Raw genomic sequence first — 19,243 nt, forward strand, 5'->3', positions numbered from 1 at the left:
ACAGGTTTGATTCAACCTTTAACTCATTTTCATGGTTCATTGCTCAGTGCTAAATTTTTGTTTTATCTTAATAGTTCAACTATATTTGTTGAATGGAAGGATTTTAAGCTGTACATGTCTGCCTGACATTGTTCATCTGACCTTCACCTAATTTTCATGGTTCATTGGTTAATGTTTATTTTGTCCTAGTAAAGTCTTTTCTTAGAAACTATAAGCAAAATGTCAACTATATAATTAGTGTATTGAATGATTTTAAGGTTGTATGTATTTCTCCTAATATCTATAATAAACATCAGTTACCATTAACACTGTATGGGGGAAAATATAATAGAGAATGCTTTCAAATAATCGTGTGTATAGAACTCTTATGTTTATGAAATTTGTCACCATAGCCTATGGTGGTTGAGTCACTATAACAGCCGTGCAAAGCGAGACGAAAGATACCAGAGGGACATTCAAACTCACATGTCATATATACAAAAGAGACTAATTCGACCTATCCAAGAATATTCCCGTACATGCCGTATGGGACCCTTATCACCTATATAAACAGGACAAACAATTTAAAACGTACAGAAAGAAGAAGCAAGATTTGTTACATCTAAACTGCAGGTATGACATTTAACCCATATCAAACTAGAACCCCTAAAAAGTAGACAAAGACTCTAAAAAGACTGATTTTATTTAGTAAAACATACACCATCTAGCCGTAAAAACAACAGAAAATCTAAATGACCACAAAGAATAAAATTATAGAACATGCATGTTCAACGCCGTTTCATAAAATTCCAGCCAAAACGGACAGACTGAAATTCAATTCTCCACTTTATACAATTGAAGAGTTGCACTTTTCTCTTGAATTCACAACCAACATGCAACTCATGCAACCAATGGACGAACTATAGCCAAGGTGTTCTAAGAAATTGTACGGGGTAACTAGTTGAAGGGGGTGGCATGACGATTGAGCTGTTCTATTAACCTGTAACACGAAAGGACACTAAAACACCATAAAGATTATGGACAGCTCTGAATGCTATGAACATTTGCACTTTGAACTATGATATCCCTGGACTAAATTGACCGGACATTTGTGCTTTTTACCTATGACAGTTACTGAGCTGTTATATAAACCAAATTTTAACCGTGCCGTGCCTCATGGAAAATGTTATAAAATATTGATAATTCTTTGAAAGTTCTTCTGAATGAACGACGAAATAAGAATTGAAAACGAAGTTTTTATGGATGGAACATTCCAAATTTTCATAAATTCCACAAGCAGCCATTAATATATTTAGTGGATTCAAATCAACTATATTCTATTGCACGGATATTCTTAAAAACTGTGCCATAATGGCGTATCTTATATATAAGCTTGTTTTAATTTGTGAGGACAGAATTATTTTTTTTTCAAAGCACCTGCTGTTTGTGATGTCTTTAAGAAAGAGTCGTGGTGGTCTTTCCATACGCCCTCTTGCAGAGTCATCGTTTTCATCTGACCAAAGCCTAATGGCGAAAAAATAAGTAATTTGTGTACATATATATAAATAAATCACGAAACTTTTTGTGTTATTGGTATTAAATGATCTTTTAAACTTTAAACCAGAATAATACTCAAAGCACCTATGTCCTATCGAAAAAGCGCAAACGTCTATTGAAAAAGGATAATTGTCCATTTAAAAAAAGCGCAAATGTCCCATCAAAAAGCGCAAACGTCTATTGCAAAAGTTCAATGGTCCATTAAAAAAAGCGCAAATGTCCTATCAAAAAGCGCAAACGGGTCGGGCCGGTTGCAAGCAAGTTATTCACTGAAAAAAAGTTATTAACATTGACACATGTGTGCTGTAGTAATGCATGTTCAAGGATAAAGATTAGGATCAGAAAACACGAGATAATTATGTTATCTCAAAATTGATATAATTAATAGTCCAAGGCGAAAAAACAGTTGTCAATATTTTAAATATGTGTAATCATTAGCACATTTGAGAGAAAATCAAAATGGAAGGATATTAATTTTATACAATAGTATGATCTTCAATCGGTACTAAAATCGATTATGTTGTTGATAGTTTAGAAAATAACATCAATATATGCTTTGTAATGCAGCTAAAAAACTTTAAAATATGGCCCTACATCCTATCAACATTCTGCATCGAAGTTGCCATTGTCGCATTGTCCACGGCCAAAATATTGTTTTCTGGCGTATGTAAATTATATTGACCAGCTTAATGTGTTTTGAATGATACTTTAGTCTAGGAGAACTTATCAGTGGTTATTATCTTAAAAGTAGCTTTCAGTAACTGTGAGTTTTGTGAGTTTTGTCTACTAGTAAATGTTAGTGGTGTTTTGTGCTTCTTGCTAATCCGATAAATCAATTCATACTGTTACTGTTACACCTCTGTTAAGGGAAAAGGGGTGGTTGAACGTTCATCATCATATATGTGCTTGTTCCAAACCAGAAGCCCGTTTCTAAATATGGATTTCGTTGATTGCTGTCTATCATTGTTTTTCGTTTATTGCTTTGTCGTTTACCAGATTGTTGGATCTCTCGTTTGATTGTTTTACATTTTGTCATGTTGGTACCTTTTATCACTTACCATACGATATGGTTAATTTTGCTCATTGTTAAAGGTCAAATGGAGATTTACAATTGGTTACAATAAAATCTTCTTATGTTATTCAATAAAATATTCATATTTTAGGAAGAAAGAAGAAACAGAAGAATGCTAACGGTAAGTTGCATAGAAACAACTACAAGTAATTAGAAACATAACATTTTGTACATGTTTATATATACATATATATAGATATTTTGTGTATATGATAATTGGTTTTTTGAGAAAAAAAAAACTAACTCACTTTTTGAAACAAACATGTTACGAATATCCCTACCGATATAAATCAGCTCTATTTTGAATGCAAGTATATTTTAAAACTCGTTGAAAGTTTACAAGAAGTTGTCAGTTAACTCAATCAATGCTGTCCGCAAAACAAAATATCAGCAAACTGTTTTGTTTTTGTTTTTTTCATGTGAGAATTTATAAATTTGTGTCCTAGCTGGCATTTTTCAATATCGCATGTACAATAACCAGTGGCGTAGCTTGCCTTCTGTTTATACCGAGGCAGGGGGTCAGGGGGGCTGTGCCCCCCCCTTGAAGCTATAGAGGTTTTTACAATTTGAACAAGAAAAAATCGTTAAAAATAGTTGCTGTTCAATGTTATTTCATCATTGATAATGTTAATTATATGCCTTACTATCTATACTCAAAGCTATAAAAATAACAAAATACGTGAAGGTATTACATTAGACAACCAATGAAAAGTCAGTTTCCTGACTTGCTAGCAGTTACAGAAAGCAGGAACATATATATATTGACATACTTGAGAACCACAAAATATAAATTATTTTCTGTGCACTATAATATATAAATGCATATTTTGTTTTGCTTAGTACAAATGTACCAAAGTCAATGAACATAGTCGTAGGGGAACATGTCAACGGTTATAAATGGGGGTTTGAATGCTTAGAATGGGATTATCAAATATTTATTTTTTAATCATTGTCGCCCATAACAATGCATAATTTGATTTTCCTTTATTTTATAATTTTGCACCATTTTAAATCCATATTCTTTTAAATTTAAATTAATTTCAGGGCCGATTTTTCTGTTTTCTTAAAACCTCACCCAGGCCCTCATATACTAGAAATTATTCTGACACAAAATTAACTAATTGACCTAATTCAATGGTAAAGTGATTTGATCGGGTGACTCGTGAGTTGCATCCTCATCTCCACTGTTTTCGCTTGCAATGGGGTAGGACAAAATAAATCTGTTGTCGATTTCCTTTTACTCTAACAAACTTGAATTACAGAAAACGACCGTAAAGGGTATTTCCAAGTAGAGGAGGGAAAATTAATTCAAATGTTCCCATAAGTCTTGAATAATTCGTAAAGGGTATGAATCAATAACCGCGCCAACAAGACATAACAAATTGCTACATTATTGTTTAGTAGCCAGTTTGCTGCAATAATCATTTAAAAGAAAATACAATGAAGGAAAATATTTTTTCTTTTTTATTTTTACCGAGGCAGTTGCCTCGGGTTGCCTCAACGTAAGCTACGCCCCTGATAACACCAGAACGATAAAAGTGGCAACCGTGAATATTGAACTTGATCTCCATATTATCATCATTAACAACCAAGGATTTGTATATATAATCCTTGTAATCAACATATTAAAAGTTGAAAAGCTTTGGTTGAATGGCTCATGAGTTTTAAGCACAGACATGACTATTAACACCGTCTTCGATATTTATAAATTCATAACTCCCGAACGGTTAAAGCGAAAATTGTCAGTATTAAACTTGATCTTCATTTTGTCATCAGTAACAACAAATTGATAGGTGTAAAGCTTTGGTTACACGGTTTCATATGAGTAAATGCATGGACACTGTTTTGCAGTCGCCCGGCCGCCAGGATTCCCGCCTAGATAACCGCGTGTGGTACATTCTCAAATCATTAACCTGTGTTCCTTAATAATAATAAAAAATGGTTTCTTTAAGGTATGAGGGAAATTGTTGAATATTATACATTCAATATATATTACATTGGACTATAAATTTATGCTTTAGGCCAGAAGAAGACTAACAACCGTCAAACAAGAGTTCGAGGTTACTGACCAAGTTACAATAATAGATTAAGGTCGAAGATATTACCAGTCATGTCCATAAAGGTAGTACTTATCTGGTATTTGTTTGATTTTTATGGATATTTCAATGTATTTTTGATAGGCTGGTCAAATAAATATCCAGTGTCACACTCATGTTTTCGTGTGCACTTATGCAATTAAAGCATCCTTGAATGCATGTTCTGATTTCAGAGAGTTACATTTGCCACGAGTTCCCCCGATGATTGACTTATCAGTTGAATGACATCTAACATTGTCATCAAAATAAGAGACCATAATGCAGTATAGGCATTTTCACATAGAATACCATTGAAACCTATGTGTTAAGCTTAGAAAGTCATTCCCAAACCATGTTATGATTGTTGGTGGTCACCGTGCAGATTTTGACATGCCGTGTGTAGAACCTCGTCATCATTATTCTAAACGCCCTTTTCAAGATCTTCAAAATTATAAGGTTCATTCCCTTTTCTCTTGTTTATTTTGCCTAAATATTGACTGGGAAAAAATAAAGTTTCAAATCGTTAACCTAATTTTGTAGCATCTTACAATAGATTTGATAAGTTTTTACGAAGGCACATTCCTAAGTTTCCGTCTTTTGAAAACGTATTCATGTCATGAGGTATTTATACACCCTTGACTCAGTCAATTACACTCTAAGATAGAGTTCGATTCGTAACCGGGAAGAAGAAGAAGAGTACCAAAAGATTGGTTTGAGGATGATCTTCACTTGGGGGTCTCATTGGGGGTTCCGATCCCGGATCCCGCTTACTGTTTTGTCAGATTCCCGTATCCCGCTTACACTATGTACGTAAGCAATTCTCATTTTTTTGTCATTTCCCGGGTCCCGCTAGACCTCATTTCCCGTTTTCCTAGCACATTAATTTGACTTTCACGTGTCACGCTTACAAAAAATCGGCAATCCCGCGTGACTCTTAGACCCCAATGAGACCCACTTCACTGAGTGAACGTTTCTAAACGAAAGATCAATCCAAAAAGCGGCTTCATACGTACGGCACGGAATTCATTAAAGTAGTGAATTTAATCTGTAGTATGTGTAATTTAATGCTTACGAATGAAAATATTTGTTATACTAAATTTTATTGGTATTGCCGACATTACAATAACACAAATATGGGTAAAATAAATCTTCCCTTTAAAATTGTAAGATATCAGTTATAATTTAAAAGAGTAATGACAAGATCTCCATATAGAAATGAAACTGTAAAGAAAATTTTTGTATATATTATACCTTAAATTTATGTCCAAACCCCAACAACTTTACATAAGTCTTACAGGAAATTTTCATTATTATTCCTGATATATGTATAGCACCCTCAGCTATGATTATAAGTAATTTTAAACTTTTGACCATTTTAATTCTTGTAAATACATGTATATGCAGTTGTTTTTTAACATTTTCCTACACCCTAGCACATATAAATCATTATATATTTTTTTTAAACTTTATGATGACAATCCTATGAATTAATTATGATATCTATTATTTAGTGATCATTATAACCAAATTCAGTCATCTGTATATAATATAATAAATTGTTTCCCTATGCTTTAAGGTGTAAATAGTTGCTCAAACTATACCCTTTGGGTAGTGCTCCACATTTAATGGAGGAATATACAAGAAACTGAACTGAACTGAACTGGTACGTTACACATTATTAAATATTTAAATAGGAATTGGTAATTAGATATTTCGCGCACTTTTCTCGACTGGTCTCCTAAAATTATCTTTGTTGTTCTGTTTGAATGTATTACGTTAGGACCAGTTTATTTTCCCCATAGAGACAAACATGGCAGACGGTTAGTTGAAAATGGAACTATTTCGTTGTAAATTAACTGTTTAAAGAACAAAAACATGTATTTTTTACACACCAAAACAATATAAAATACACACAATATCGATACAATAACAGTGACAAATTATCAATATACCTGTCTCGGAAAATTACACTGTTGTGATCTACTGTTTTTCTTTCTTATTTATTACCCCCCTTTTGTCTTTTGTATTCTCATAATCTGATAATATGACATTCAAATCTTTCTGATCCTGAAGAAATCTGTTTTCCTTCTGATACAAATCACAATGAAAAGCTAATCAAGTTTTTTAGCCATGCAAACCATTTTAAAGATATGAAAGGGGGAATCAATTGATGTGCTTATGGTTGAAGTTAGGGACAGTTACATACAATGTAAAGGGGATAAGACACCAACTGCAAGGGATAATCAAAAGGGTTACACTAATGTCCTGACGGAAATGAAAACAGTAAATACTTTTTTTTATTATTGGAAGGATTTACTTGAAATTTGGAACCAAGCATTGATGAGAACTTACATTTATTATAGTCGCCGTCAGCTGAAATTCGTAGCGGTTATCGGTAAAAATAATCTAAACTATCAATCGCGTTCACTCGAGATATAGTTTTTCACATTCCATTCATAAATCGCAAAAAAAAACCCACTGCTGACCTACCTTTTAAGTGATCGCACTGTAATAATCCTGACCTTCACTTTTTCATAGACGATTTTGAATGGTGGAATCAGCCATTGTTTTTACCGGAAGTGTTTCCGTGGAGTTCAATTTCATAAAATTTGCATAAAGCGCGGGAAACCTTATCAATCAATGAAAGGAACATTTCAGGAAACTGCGTACAGTGACGAATGTCATATGTAAACAAATGATCCTCATAGAAACGAAGATGGCGGAATTACAATGGAAAATATTCTGGAAAATGTGAAGGTCAGGATTATTACAGTGTGATCACTTAAAAGGTAGGTCAGTAGTGGTTTTTCTTTTTGCGATTTATGAATGGAATGTGAAAAACTATATCTCGAGTGAACGCGATTGATATTTTAGATTATTTTTACCGATAACCGCTACGAATTTCAGCTGACGGTGACTATAGTAGTTTCAAAGTTGGTCAGGTCAGTTTTTCTAACTCTTCTTCATACATGTATTTTTTTATTTTTTATTTTTTCATTTATAAAGTTCTCATCTTGCTTGGTTCAAAATTTCAAGTAAATCCTTCCAATAATAAAAAAAATATTTAGCAGTTTCATTTCCGTCAGGATATTGTCATGACATTAGTGTAACCCTTATCAAAACCATAAGTTAAACTAGAATGTGTTCCCAGTACACAGATATCCCATCCGTACTATCATTTTCTATGTTCAGTGGACCATGAAAATGGGGGAAAATCTCTAATTTGGCATTGAAATTAGAAAGATCACATCATAGGGAACATGTATAATAAGTTTCAAGTTGATTGCAATTCAACTTCATCAAAAACTACCATGATCAAAAAGCTTAACCTGAAGAGGGACGAATTGATGCACAGACCAGAAAACACAATGCCCATAAATCATTTTCTACCATAAATGGGGCATAATAAAGCTGACTACATCCTGGTTTAACCTTTAAAAAAAATAAACTAACAATTATCACATTAACACCACAAAAATTACACCAGTACACTGTTTCTAAAATTATATGTACCAGTAAAGACATCAAAAAGCTGAACCACAAAGAATGTTTTCGTTTATTAAAACTTGATAGTTGATACACAACTATTTCTGCAGATCAATAAATTCAAGAAGTATTATAATTAGACTGTATAGGAGTCAGGAGTCAATTTAAATAAATTTGTAATTCTATAGCAAATGTTGAACAATGTTAAATAAATGTAAAGATCATGAATATGGATGTTTGAGAAAATTTCAAGCTGGTACAATGACCCTGTCAGTTCAAGGTTGCAGGTTTCCTGTTTCAAATAGAAACGTTAAATGTCATCCAAAATCTTATAGAGGGAAAGACTTCTAGGATTACTGGTTATGGATATGATATACAGTGAAACTTCTCTAAACCGGTCCCTCTAAATACCGGTTCTCCCTTCATACCGGCCAAAATAACAAGTCCCGGCCGGCGTGTATGTAAATAAACGGTCAGGTAATCTTATAAAACCGGCCACCCCTTTAAACAGGATACCGGCCGATATTTGTGTATTTGTGTAATCAAAATCAATAAAATATCACCTCATAAAACCGGCCTTGTCATTTGTAATCATTAGTCCATATATAATACTGTTATATAAACAAACAAGTTAATCCGGTCAATTAGACACCTGCATGGCCACTGAGTAGTGTTTACCTGTCAATGTCAAATCAATACCCGAATAAATTATCGGTTGACAGATTATGATCTTCACCCACGCTAATCAATGATGATAATTAATTTTCATTAAATGTTTTAATTTGGCTACTTTATTTCATCATTTAAAAAAAAATCACTTTTAGGCAAATTATACAGAAATTTATCACATTGATCTTTCAAAATAAATCGTAAATAGATATCGTCGTTATGCATTTGGGAACATGTGTAGTGCTGTAAGGTGGTGTACTGCTTATTATGTATTATCATCGTATGGTACCGATGATGAATGTATGTCAATTGAGTTCAATAACATAATATATCGATATTAAAACTGTTTTGTTATATAGTTGCATTTTATTTGTTATTCCTGCAAAATAAAAAAATAATAAAGATACAAATGATGTTTTAATATTTATTTCATAATAAATTTAGAATACAAAGCTAAATTTACACAACAAAACAAACTTTATGATTGAGGTACAATACATGGTGAAAAAACCAAATGCACAAATATTGAAGGGAAGTAACTCTTGTTAATTTCAAATTCAACAAACCGGCCACCCCTGAAAACCGGCCGAATCCCGTGGTCCGACGGGCGGACGGTTTTGAGAAGTTTCACTGTACATGTATATCAAACTTATAAGTTATTCTAAATTGACATGATCAAGATGCCATAAATCAACTTATTATTGAACAATGAATTTAAGTCTGAAGTGGAGGAAAGATATAAAAAAAAAATACATATACATGCAAAACTTAAAAAAATGTTTAACATGAGAACCCCAGTTATGCTGATATCCAAGGGGTGCAACTTTATTATATTCAGTTCAGGATTGAAGAAAATCACTTAAGAAATTAAACCCTATTTCATCCCCCATCCCTAAAAAAGAAGAATACAAGGGGTATTACTATTATAAAGACAGACAGGTATAAGAATAAATAACTTTGATAAAAAAGAGTTTCAATAAATTGCTTTGACTGGAAATATTTATTGTTAAATTTACATGTTTTTCTAAAAAAAAAACCAATATTACAAACTTATTTATTTAAACTACAAGTACTGTAGATATGCACCCATAATACAATTTTTGTAAAAATGGTGTTTTTATTATTTTTAGATCAGAATACAGCAGGTTCAGTGGCCGGAGATGCATTAACAGACCAACAAAGTAGTACACCTTTACCATCAGGCGTGCCAGAAAATGTACAGGTAAACATCTACATGCATTGGAATATGCACTTAGATACAGATCAGTCATTATTAAGGTCTTTCCTCTAGGCGAGGAAAGACCTTATTGTTTTTCTAATGTTTTTTTTTCTTTTTTTTTTCCTTCCAGCATTTGTTTGGCACGCCCTCCTACCGCTTCTATTTGAATTATCAATACCAAATTTGAACCATCGATAGACCTCATCATGAACTTTTACCAGATGAACTTTTGTAAGATTTCATCATCCCCTTTAGAAGTTATCTCCCTTTTATTGAATTTTTTCAACATGCCCCCCCCCCCCCCCCTAAATGTTTTAAAAGACATCATGACCTTATTTGGACAATAGTTAGATCTCATCATGATGTATTACCATATGAAGCTGCATAGGATTTCATCATTCACTATGAGAGTTGTGTCCCCTTGAAGCAATTTCTTTTATTTGTATTTTTCTTTAAAAGTATTAGAGATAGAATCGATTTGAAAATGGCAGAATAAACAAGAACAGATGGCAATGTTTATAAACATGAACAATTCATTTGTTACTAAGCCTTATAAGGAGTTATTTCCCTTTAAAAATTATAAATATTTTTTGAAAAATGGTATTTCGAGAACCAGAAGTCATAGAGACTTGGAACCTTCACCAATAATCTTAAATTCATATGACCTTTAATATGCACCTAAGGTCAAAGGTCACAGAGTGAAAAAAAAATTACGCTGCAATTTCAAGCTTACATATTAGGAAAACGATAAGACTTTGCTGCATACATACAGCGCATAAAATGTTCTTCTCGACGAGCTCTACATTTTATACAATAAGCCCAAAAATGTCCGACCATCTGTTCAAAAGTTACAACGGGATGATTCTTAAAAGTATAGTATTGTGTGTATATCTTTTTAAATGTAACAGATATCAACCTACTATAAAGTGCAAAGATGATCAGTAATTCAAGACCTTCAATTTGAGGTCAATGTCAGGTCATGATGAAATTTCACCCTGACCTTCACAGTATACAATGACCTTGACCTTGTGATAGTTGAAAGGTTAAGTGGTCCTGAGTTGAATGGTGCTAGTCCCATGTCTCTACGACTTCCGGTTCTTAAGTTTAGTATTGCATCATATATTTGATGATTAATTGTGACCTTGGTGAACTTTGAAATTGTCCCAATTCTTTTTCTATAATGTTGCCCTTCAACTGTAGATCATTTATCATTTAACAGATTTGAGATACCTATTGTCGTTTAAGAGATAATGCAGTTTGAGGTTTTGCGAGCGGAGGCATGTATTTCTGAATCAACAAGAGCTTACCACTTAAAATGTTTTAGAAATTGAAGAGGTTAACATAGTTATATGTTTGACCAAATACCAAAAACATTCCATGGAAAATAATGCCAAAAATTCAATTTGAAATTTTCAAGTTTTGCATTGACTTTGTAAGTTTCCTAACTTCTATTTATATAGTTGATATTGCATCATTATTTGCACTTTGTCAAATGGGGTCATCTGATATATCAAATTGAAGGTCTTAATAAACTCTACTTAAAAATGAAAGTTTTAAACCCCCTTTTCATCCCAGGGGGACGGGTGGGGTCATTTAGTGCAAACATTCAAATTTCTCAGATGGTTAGGTTGTCGCATATCAAATGAAAGAACATAAAGCGTACATTTCAAATTTCAAATTGACGTCTCCCAAAAATGGATTGGATGGGGTTATTGAGTGCAAAAAATAATTTTTCTTTTAAGATAGGGTTGTTGTATATCAAATGAAAGGTCATGATGTGTGCATTTGAAATATCAAATTCCCAACCTCCAAAAATTAGTTGGATAGGGTTATTAAGTGCAAAAATCAAACTTTCTAGAACAAGGCGTTGTCGCATATCAAATGAAAGCTCATCTACTCTATGTTACATATATCATACTTCCGATCTCAAAAATGTAGCCGGATGAGGTCATTAAGTGTTAAAAGAGAAAAGTTTCAGAAGGTAATATGCTTGTCGTATATAAAACGAAAGGTCGTACAAAGTACATTACGAAAACATCAATTTTACAGGAAAGACCTTTCAATTGTTTTACAAACAATTGAGATACTAGTTAATATTGTAATTATAAAAAAAAGATAATGAACGAAAACATATACATGTAACACACGTCCAGCAACAAACATCAACCAATATTATGTCCACCTTCAAGATTTTGATAATTCTTTACACAATTATTCTTTTTCTGTTTAAGATTATATATATTTTGGTAACTTGGTCATTTTTAAAGTCATGAGTCATATAAACTCTTTGAGTTTGAAGCTTTCGTAACAAAAAAACATTAAATCTGTGTGCACCTTTTTCTTAAACAATTATTTTAAGTTTTTGAAAGTATCATTCAAACTGATAGTATTTTTCATTGTTCTGTTTACAGAAAATTATAACTAGTGAAAAAGATTTACAAGAGAACCCATCAAAAAGACCAAGGGTTGACTTGCAGTCATTGCCAACAAGGGCCTATCTAGACCAAACAGTGGTTCCTATATTATTAAATGGAATGTCTGTATTGGCAAAAGAAAGGTAAATATTGTATAGTATGGTCAGACACATTTCTAATCAAACTCCTCTATATCTGGAGGCAAAGTATATAATAAATGGAAACTGATTTATTATATAATTTCTGCACTGGTATTAATGATAGTATTGTTGATGTCATCCAAAATCTTATAGAGGGAAAGAAAAAAATAATTACTTTTTACTTGCGAAAGCAGGTCTAGTAATTACCATTCCACTCGTCAAACTGAAAGACCTAAGGTAGAAAGCTTTCATCAAAATTTTCATCAAGTTTTCTTGGCTTCAAAAAATAAAAGGAATGATCAGTTAGTTGTTTAAACATATATATTTTTATATTTAGTGGATTGGGAAACAAGTTATCACAACTTATATTAATCCCTTTCCACTTTGCCGATGAGAGTGCTGCCTTTTAGTGGCTACTTAGTTGTGTAAGTTGTACTTCAGTATATTAATAAATATCATGTAGAAACACAGGTTAGACCAGACATTGGTCTATGTTAAATCAAGAAAAGATATAGATGTGCACTATTAGATTCTATAATCAAAGCGCGAAAGCGCTGTAAAGGCAGTTAATTACAGGTTGTGTGTATTTCTAGTCCAGTTATATCATTATCTTCCATAGAACAGAGGTGGTTTGTAGAATTTAAGATTTAGAGTTCTTTTGTACCTTGTTCACCTATATCTATAGTCTACTGTTTACAGTATATTTTCTGTGCCTCGCCATGAAATGCATTTTTAGCCATGGCCTTGTCAGTTTGCTTTAAATTTATGAGTTTGACTGTCCCTTTGGTGTCTTTCGTCCCTCTTCTTTAGACATATAAGAACTTTTCCTTTTCAATATAAATAGACTATTTTTAATTATTGATTGTATACGCATATTCTATGACTCCCATAAAAAATAGTTCACAAAGATTGACTAGTCTCTGTACTGTGTGTATAGCAAGAACATCAAGTAACATAATGGTAAATGTACATAGTAACACATCAACGTTATTGATGACCATACCTGCCAACTGTCAGTATTTGCAGAGTATTTCCCCCATCGAGCTCGAGGCTCCCAAATGGAAATTTTGTAAGAACAATTTTGTCGACAATTTAAAGAAAACAATTAATTCAACAATGGCAATGAGCTTGTTTATGCACAAAGAAGCCAAAAACCACATTAGAATATATTTGAAGGGAATCCATGACAAATCGCTCCATTAGCAAATAGCCCCACTTTTTCACTAACTCGCCCCACTTAAAAAAAAAACTGCCCCAACCTGGATAACCAAATCGCCCCACTTGTGAAATGTGTTATATCCCTTAATATTACTCCTGCCAACTTGCCCCACCTAATAGAAAACGATAATATCTAGATAAATATATTATTAACCAGGAAGAATTTACTAATGCCAACTTGCCCCACTCATGTAAAAAGATGTTATCCCGTTGTATATAAGTTAAATTCCGTTAATATTACTCCTGCTAACTGGTCCCACCTAATGGAAATCGGTGAAATCTAGATAAATATAATTATTATTAACCAGGATGAATTTAGTAATGCCAACTCTCCCCACTTATGGAAAAAGATGTTATCTCGTTGAATATAAGTTAAATTCCTTATATTGCATTATGATACAATTAACAGGTTTCTTTTCAATTGTTATGCAAATAACTAAGCTTCAAAACTTAGGTATTCTTCAACAATACATTCTTTTTTTAGAATTATAATTTCAGTATATCAATAATAGTAATTAAATAAATTTTCGGTTTGTTTGTATTCTGTGTAGATTAGTTTTCATTAAAGTGGTGCGAGTTTTTATTTTTAATTATATATATATATATTAATCTAAATATTACCGTTTTTTATAAGTAGGGCGGGTTGGCAGGAGTAATATTTAACATGATTTAACCAATTTCACATGTGGGGCGATTTGATAAATCAGTTTGTGGCGGTTTTTTTAAAAGTGGGCGATTAGCCAGTGGGGCGACTTGTCCTGTGCGCTTCCATTTGAAGGTCCCCTTGAAGGTTTTGTATGACTATATGAACCAACTTTCACGTAAAACCCCCATGTGCATTTTGAAAAGTTGGCAGATATGTTTCTAACTCCAGGCAAAATCTACCGGTATGAATGAAAAAGAAGTTTTCAATTAAGGCTCTGTGGCCATAACAGCTGTCTCATTAGCATTTTAACCACTTCCCATATTTGCAATTAAAACAATAGAAGAAAATTATTCAACGCAAAAACAAAACTTACTTGTAAATATGAAATTCTCTTTACGGTATGAGTTTTTCTCATTGTTTGAGATTGTACAGTAGTACCTGTAACTGCTTATACCTATTTCTTATTCACTTTTGCTTGATAAACTCACTAAATATCATGTATATACATTGTTCCACATCTCCTTATTTTTATATGCATTCCAATAACATGAACAATTGTAATTCAATTCTATATACCAAAGCAAAATGAACTGCACCACTTTCATTCACTAGTATGCATCTTTTGGCAAAATACAAGTTCTTAAATGACACAAGATATATTTATTGATAAAAAAATAAAATTTAGTATACAACTCTTTAACAGGTATAAAAAAAAAAAGCACAGCTGTGTCATAACTTGTGAAATCTGTGCTGAAAACATAGACATTGATGGTATTTGAGTAATTCCATATGTGAAGCTCAACATTAGCTCGTCAGTTGGTGGTGGACAGTTATAGTTCCTTTCTGCAGGCTAGGATGAATGACTTTTCAGGAAAATCAATTTCACAAATCAAAACTTTCCTCTAGATTTCTCCTACAATATTCATCGAGTTTAGTTCTTTTGGTTTAATTGGACACCGTCCTGATTTTTAATTTTGCAAACCATTCAGTCTCTTGCTTGCAAATGGTGCATGAAAATAGGATGGGTATGGCAGTAGACAAGTCTCTTTAAAGTGGGTTTGTGCCCTGAAAAAAAGTTTTATAACTTAAGTTTTTTTGAAACTTGTGCAACACACATACCTAAATAACTATAACATAGAAGAGAGCATCATTCGTGTCAATGTTTTGTTCCTGTTTACATTGTCATTGATATTTTTTCAGAAAGCCTGAGGCATAGCTCATGAATTCCTGTCATTACATCCTAAATTAACATAATTACTGCTAGAATAATTATCAGTATGATATACGTACACTATCATTGTACAGCTCAAGTCTTCAGTATATATAATTGTTGCATTCATTCACTCCTGTGTTCAGTCGTTCAAAAATATTTAAACATCAACAAATGAACTTTAATAAGGACAAGAAAACACTAGAAAAGATACGTACATACAACCCGTGTTTAAGTGTATTTGAAAGAAAAATTTATCTGGTTAAACGATGTATAAAGGAGGAAAAAATTGTAGATATTGCATTACGATGCTTTCTACCTAATAGCACGTGGATATGTTTACATATTTAGACTTGACCCAGTATGACCCGTACCTTGTAGGTCACCGCCGTTGTTTAAACACTAGACTACAGTCGTGTATAAGACAATAAAATGCTTAAGCCTGTACTATTTGTGTGAAGTAAATGTGTTTTTTCTGTACATTTAAATTGTTTTACCTGATAGCAAGGACGTATATCTATCCGTTTCCTTCTCAATTCACTTTGTCAATTTCATCGGGCTTCTTCAAAACATACGTATTACTGCGCCCGGAAGTGAAAAAAAATATTAGAAATCCTCGTAATATAATGCTATTTTCAATTTTGTGGAATCCATTGTGTTATATTTATTATATAAAGATAAAAAAAGTTACGATTAATTATGAATTTGCATATCATTATACGGAACGTTTATGGACTATTTTTCCATAGCTGTAAGTCGGTCATTTTGGCGGGAAATCATGTACACATACACACGTAGATTGGCTGGTACCTGATCGTAATGTTACACATCAGATATATCAAATAGCTAATACCCGGAACGTAGTACCGGGAACCAGGATAATACGTAGACAACATACATAACTAATACCGAAATTGAAAACGCTTTACGGTTTCTCGTTTATAAACCGAATTCCGCTTTGAATTATAGAAGATGCAATATTAATCATGTTCAGTCGACTTTTCATTGTTATATCAACGTCTGAACAAAATCTTTAGATGTCAGATAACACTCAAAATTGACCCGACCTCTTTCCACACGGAATACAAATAATGATAGTTTGTAGTCAGGTTGACTGCTTATAATGCAAAATACACATTAATAACAAGTTCTATAAAACGAACAATACACACTGATCGTTTCTTTAGTCCCCAATGTAAATGAAAGAAACAAAAACCATATCATACCATAAAAAGAAGAGGAGAAATTCGAACATTTCCGGATCTATTTCTGGCCAAAAGACCCCCTGCATAGATTGCGTATGAAAAGATGAACCTCATGACTTGAAAGTCAGGCCTTAAAGCACTGCCTTTAACAAAAACAGTCAACATCTGTAATAAATGAATACAAACCTCTTAAAATTTTGAATGACTGATGTGTCTGAAGTGGTTTGACTAAAGTGAACCTTATACTGCACAAAAATCGAAAATGAAAAACTTATCTCTAGAGTTGTCTCCCATTTTTGGCTAACCGTAACTTTAAGTTTAGACCAACTGCTTACCACCTGCAGTAATTAACAAAAATCACATACCGGTACACTGTTGTTCAAAATTATATGTACTGATGAATTAGTATGAAACAAATGCTGTTGTCCATGGTAACTCCCAAGTGATGCTTGGTAAACCCTATTATTTGTTTTAAACGCTTGAAGCTGTCAGTCTGTTTCGAATAGTATTGAGTCCATGTCAAGCAATGAATTGGTTTTTATTACAAAAAAGAAATAATAAAATGTATTTACACAAAAATATGTTTCAACTGGGTTGTTATTGGATTATGATGTTAAAATAGTAATTATTTTGTTTTCTATTAATTAATTTCTTCAACAATTTTTATTAATTATTTCTTTACTTCATTTCAGACCACCAAATGCTATAGAATTCTTGGCAGCCTATTTACTGAAGAATAAGAACCAGTTCGAATGACGACTTAGGAATCATCTTCTTTGTAAAAAACTTTCATCTGCAATAGACAGGAATATATCAAATTCCATCATGTTTTTAAATTCATATTAAATGTAAAACCATTCAAATCTTGTCTTGTTACAAATGTAGCTTTTTGCCTGTAACATTCTAGTTGCTCTTTGGAAATATTGAAGTCGTTATAAATAGATGTAAGATATGGTATAAGTGCCAATGAGACAACTCTCCATCCAAGTCACAATTTGTAAAAGTAAATCATTATACTTATAGGTCAAAGTATGACCTTCAACACAGAGCCTTGGCTCACACTGAAAATCAAGCCATAAAGGTCCCCAAAAATGACTTGTGAATCTTTTAAGCAGGGTTCATAAAGTTTAACCAGTCCACATGTATCTAGTCTCAACTGTTTAAAAATAAAGAGATGTGGTATTATTGCCAATGAAACAGCTATCTAACTAGGGTCAATTTACATAGAGGTAAGCAACCATAGATTACTGCCTTCAACAATGAGCAAAACACATACCATATAGTCCATAGTTATAAAAGGTCCTGACATGATAAAATGTGAACAATTCAAAACAGGATACCAACAGCTGATTAGACAGCAATCAATACAACCACTGAAATATAGACTCCCGATTCTGGTTTGGCACATATAGAGGTTGAACATGTTTATGATCACTCAACTTTTGCCCGATACCGGTGTTTAGTTCAACTGTTCCTTTTGAAGAGACAGTGTAGTCTATATTACTATTTTCATTACTTACGAAAAGTGAAATTGGAGAAAGAGATATTATGCATTGTCCTTCATGATACCCTTATATACAATTTATATCCCTAAACTGATGAATAATTTTTACAAAAGAGTACCAGTTACTCTTAGAAAGCTGTTATCTCAAGAAACTACTGGATACCATTGAACTGTAACATAGAAAATAGAAAAGTATAAAGTAAACAGTTCTGGAGCTCTGTTATACCATTGATAAACACATCAATGTAAATAAAAAGACAATTGGTAAAACTGTCAATGACATCATCGAAACCAAAATAAAAATATTTTAAAGAAGTCACCATTTATAAACAAACAACTATAAAGAACTTTATTTCTACATTTAACTTTCAACTGGACTAACTACAAAACTTTGCACCAAATTCAACACAAACATGGCTCCCAACTTGGGAGAAGTATACTAGATTTTGTAAAGTTTTAGCTCCTGGGTTTGTTTTATTTTTGTCCGATTTAGAAACCATTTCTTTTTAGTTGTCAGGGTGTCATCAAATTAGAATTGACAATTATGTTATTTCCTGGGGTGTACGCTGCATAGTGTTGGGTTGCTGTATCAACGCAACAATAGTATTTCAAACATCTCCTTTTATTCAGAACAATTATGAAGTTACAGTATATCCTCTTTGATTGCAAATTTTGTCCACTACAACTTGTCAGAACAAACAAAACGTTGCATGTGTATCACCAGTGGCATCTAACGGTAAACCATACAAAATTTAAAGACAACACAAATAACGCAACAATTTATCCAAGTGCAAAACGATTGATTTATAATATCGCTGAAAGATTCAGTGGTATCACAGTTAACACAAA

At 32.6% G+C, this 19,243-nt stretch overlaps 1 protein-coding gene across 1 annotated transcript; it reads left to right on the plus strand.

The window, feature by feature from the left end:
- Window positions 1-6,384: 6,384 nt before the first annotated feature.
- Window positions 6,385-17,753, plus strand: LOC139516558 (protein dpy-30 homolog). The gene is made up of 4 exons (XM_071306736.1): window positions 6,385-6,503; window positions 9,969-10,060; window positions 12,469-12,614; window positions 17,583-17,753. The coding sequence occupies exons 1-4, from the start codon at window positions 6,494-6,496 to the stop codon at window positions 17,644-17,646; spliced, it is 312 nt and encodes a 103-aa protein (XP_071162837.1). The 5' UTR covers window positions 6,385-6,493; the 3' UTR covers window positions 17,647-17,753.
- The last annotated feature ends 1,490 nt before the right edge of the window (window positions 17,754-19,243 follow it).

This window comes from Mytilus edulis, chromosome 3 (genome assembly GCF_963676685.1).
Source record: "Mytilus edulis chromosome 3, xbMytEdul2.2, whole genome shotgun sequence".
Taxonomy (NCBI): domain Eukaryota; kingdom Metazoa; phylum Mollusca; class Bivalvia; order Mytilida; family Mytilidae; genus Mytilus; species Mytilus edulis.

What these genes read in the sequence shown, in the direction of transcription:
- LOC139516558 (XM_071306736.1), top strand. An exon ending in GCGTGCCAGAAAATGTACAG is followed by an intron (nt 10,061 to 12,468) that starts GTAAACATCTAC and finishes TTCTGTTTACAG; the next exon opens with AAAATTATAACTAGTGAAAA. An exon ending in TCTGTATTGGCAAAAGAAAG is followed by an intron (nt 12,615 to 17,582) that starts GTAAATATTGTA and finishes ACTTCATTTCAG; the next exon opens with ACCACCAAATGCTATAGAAT.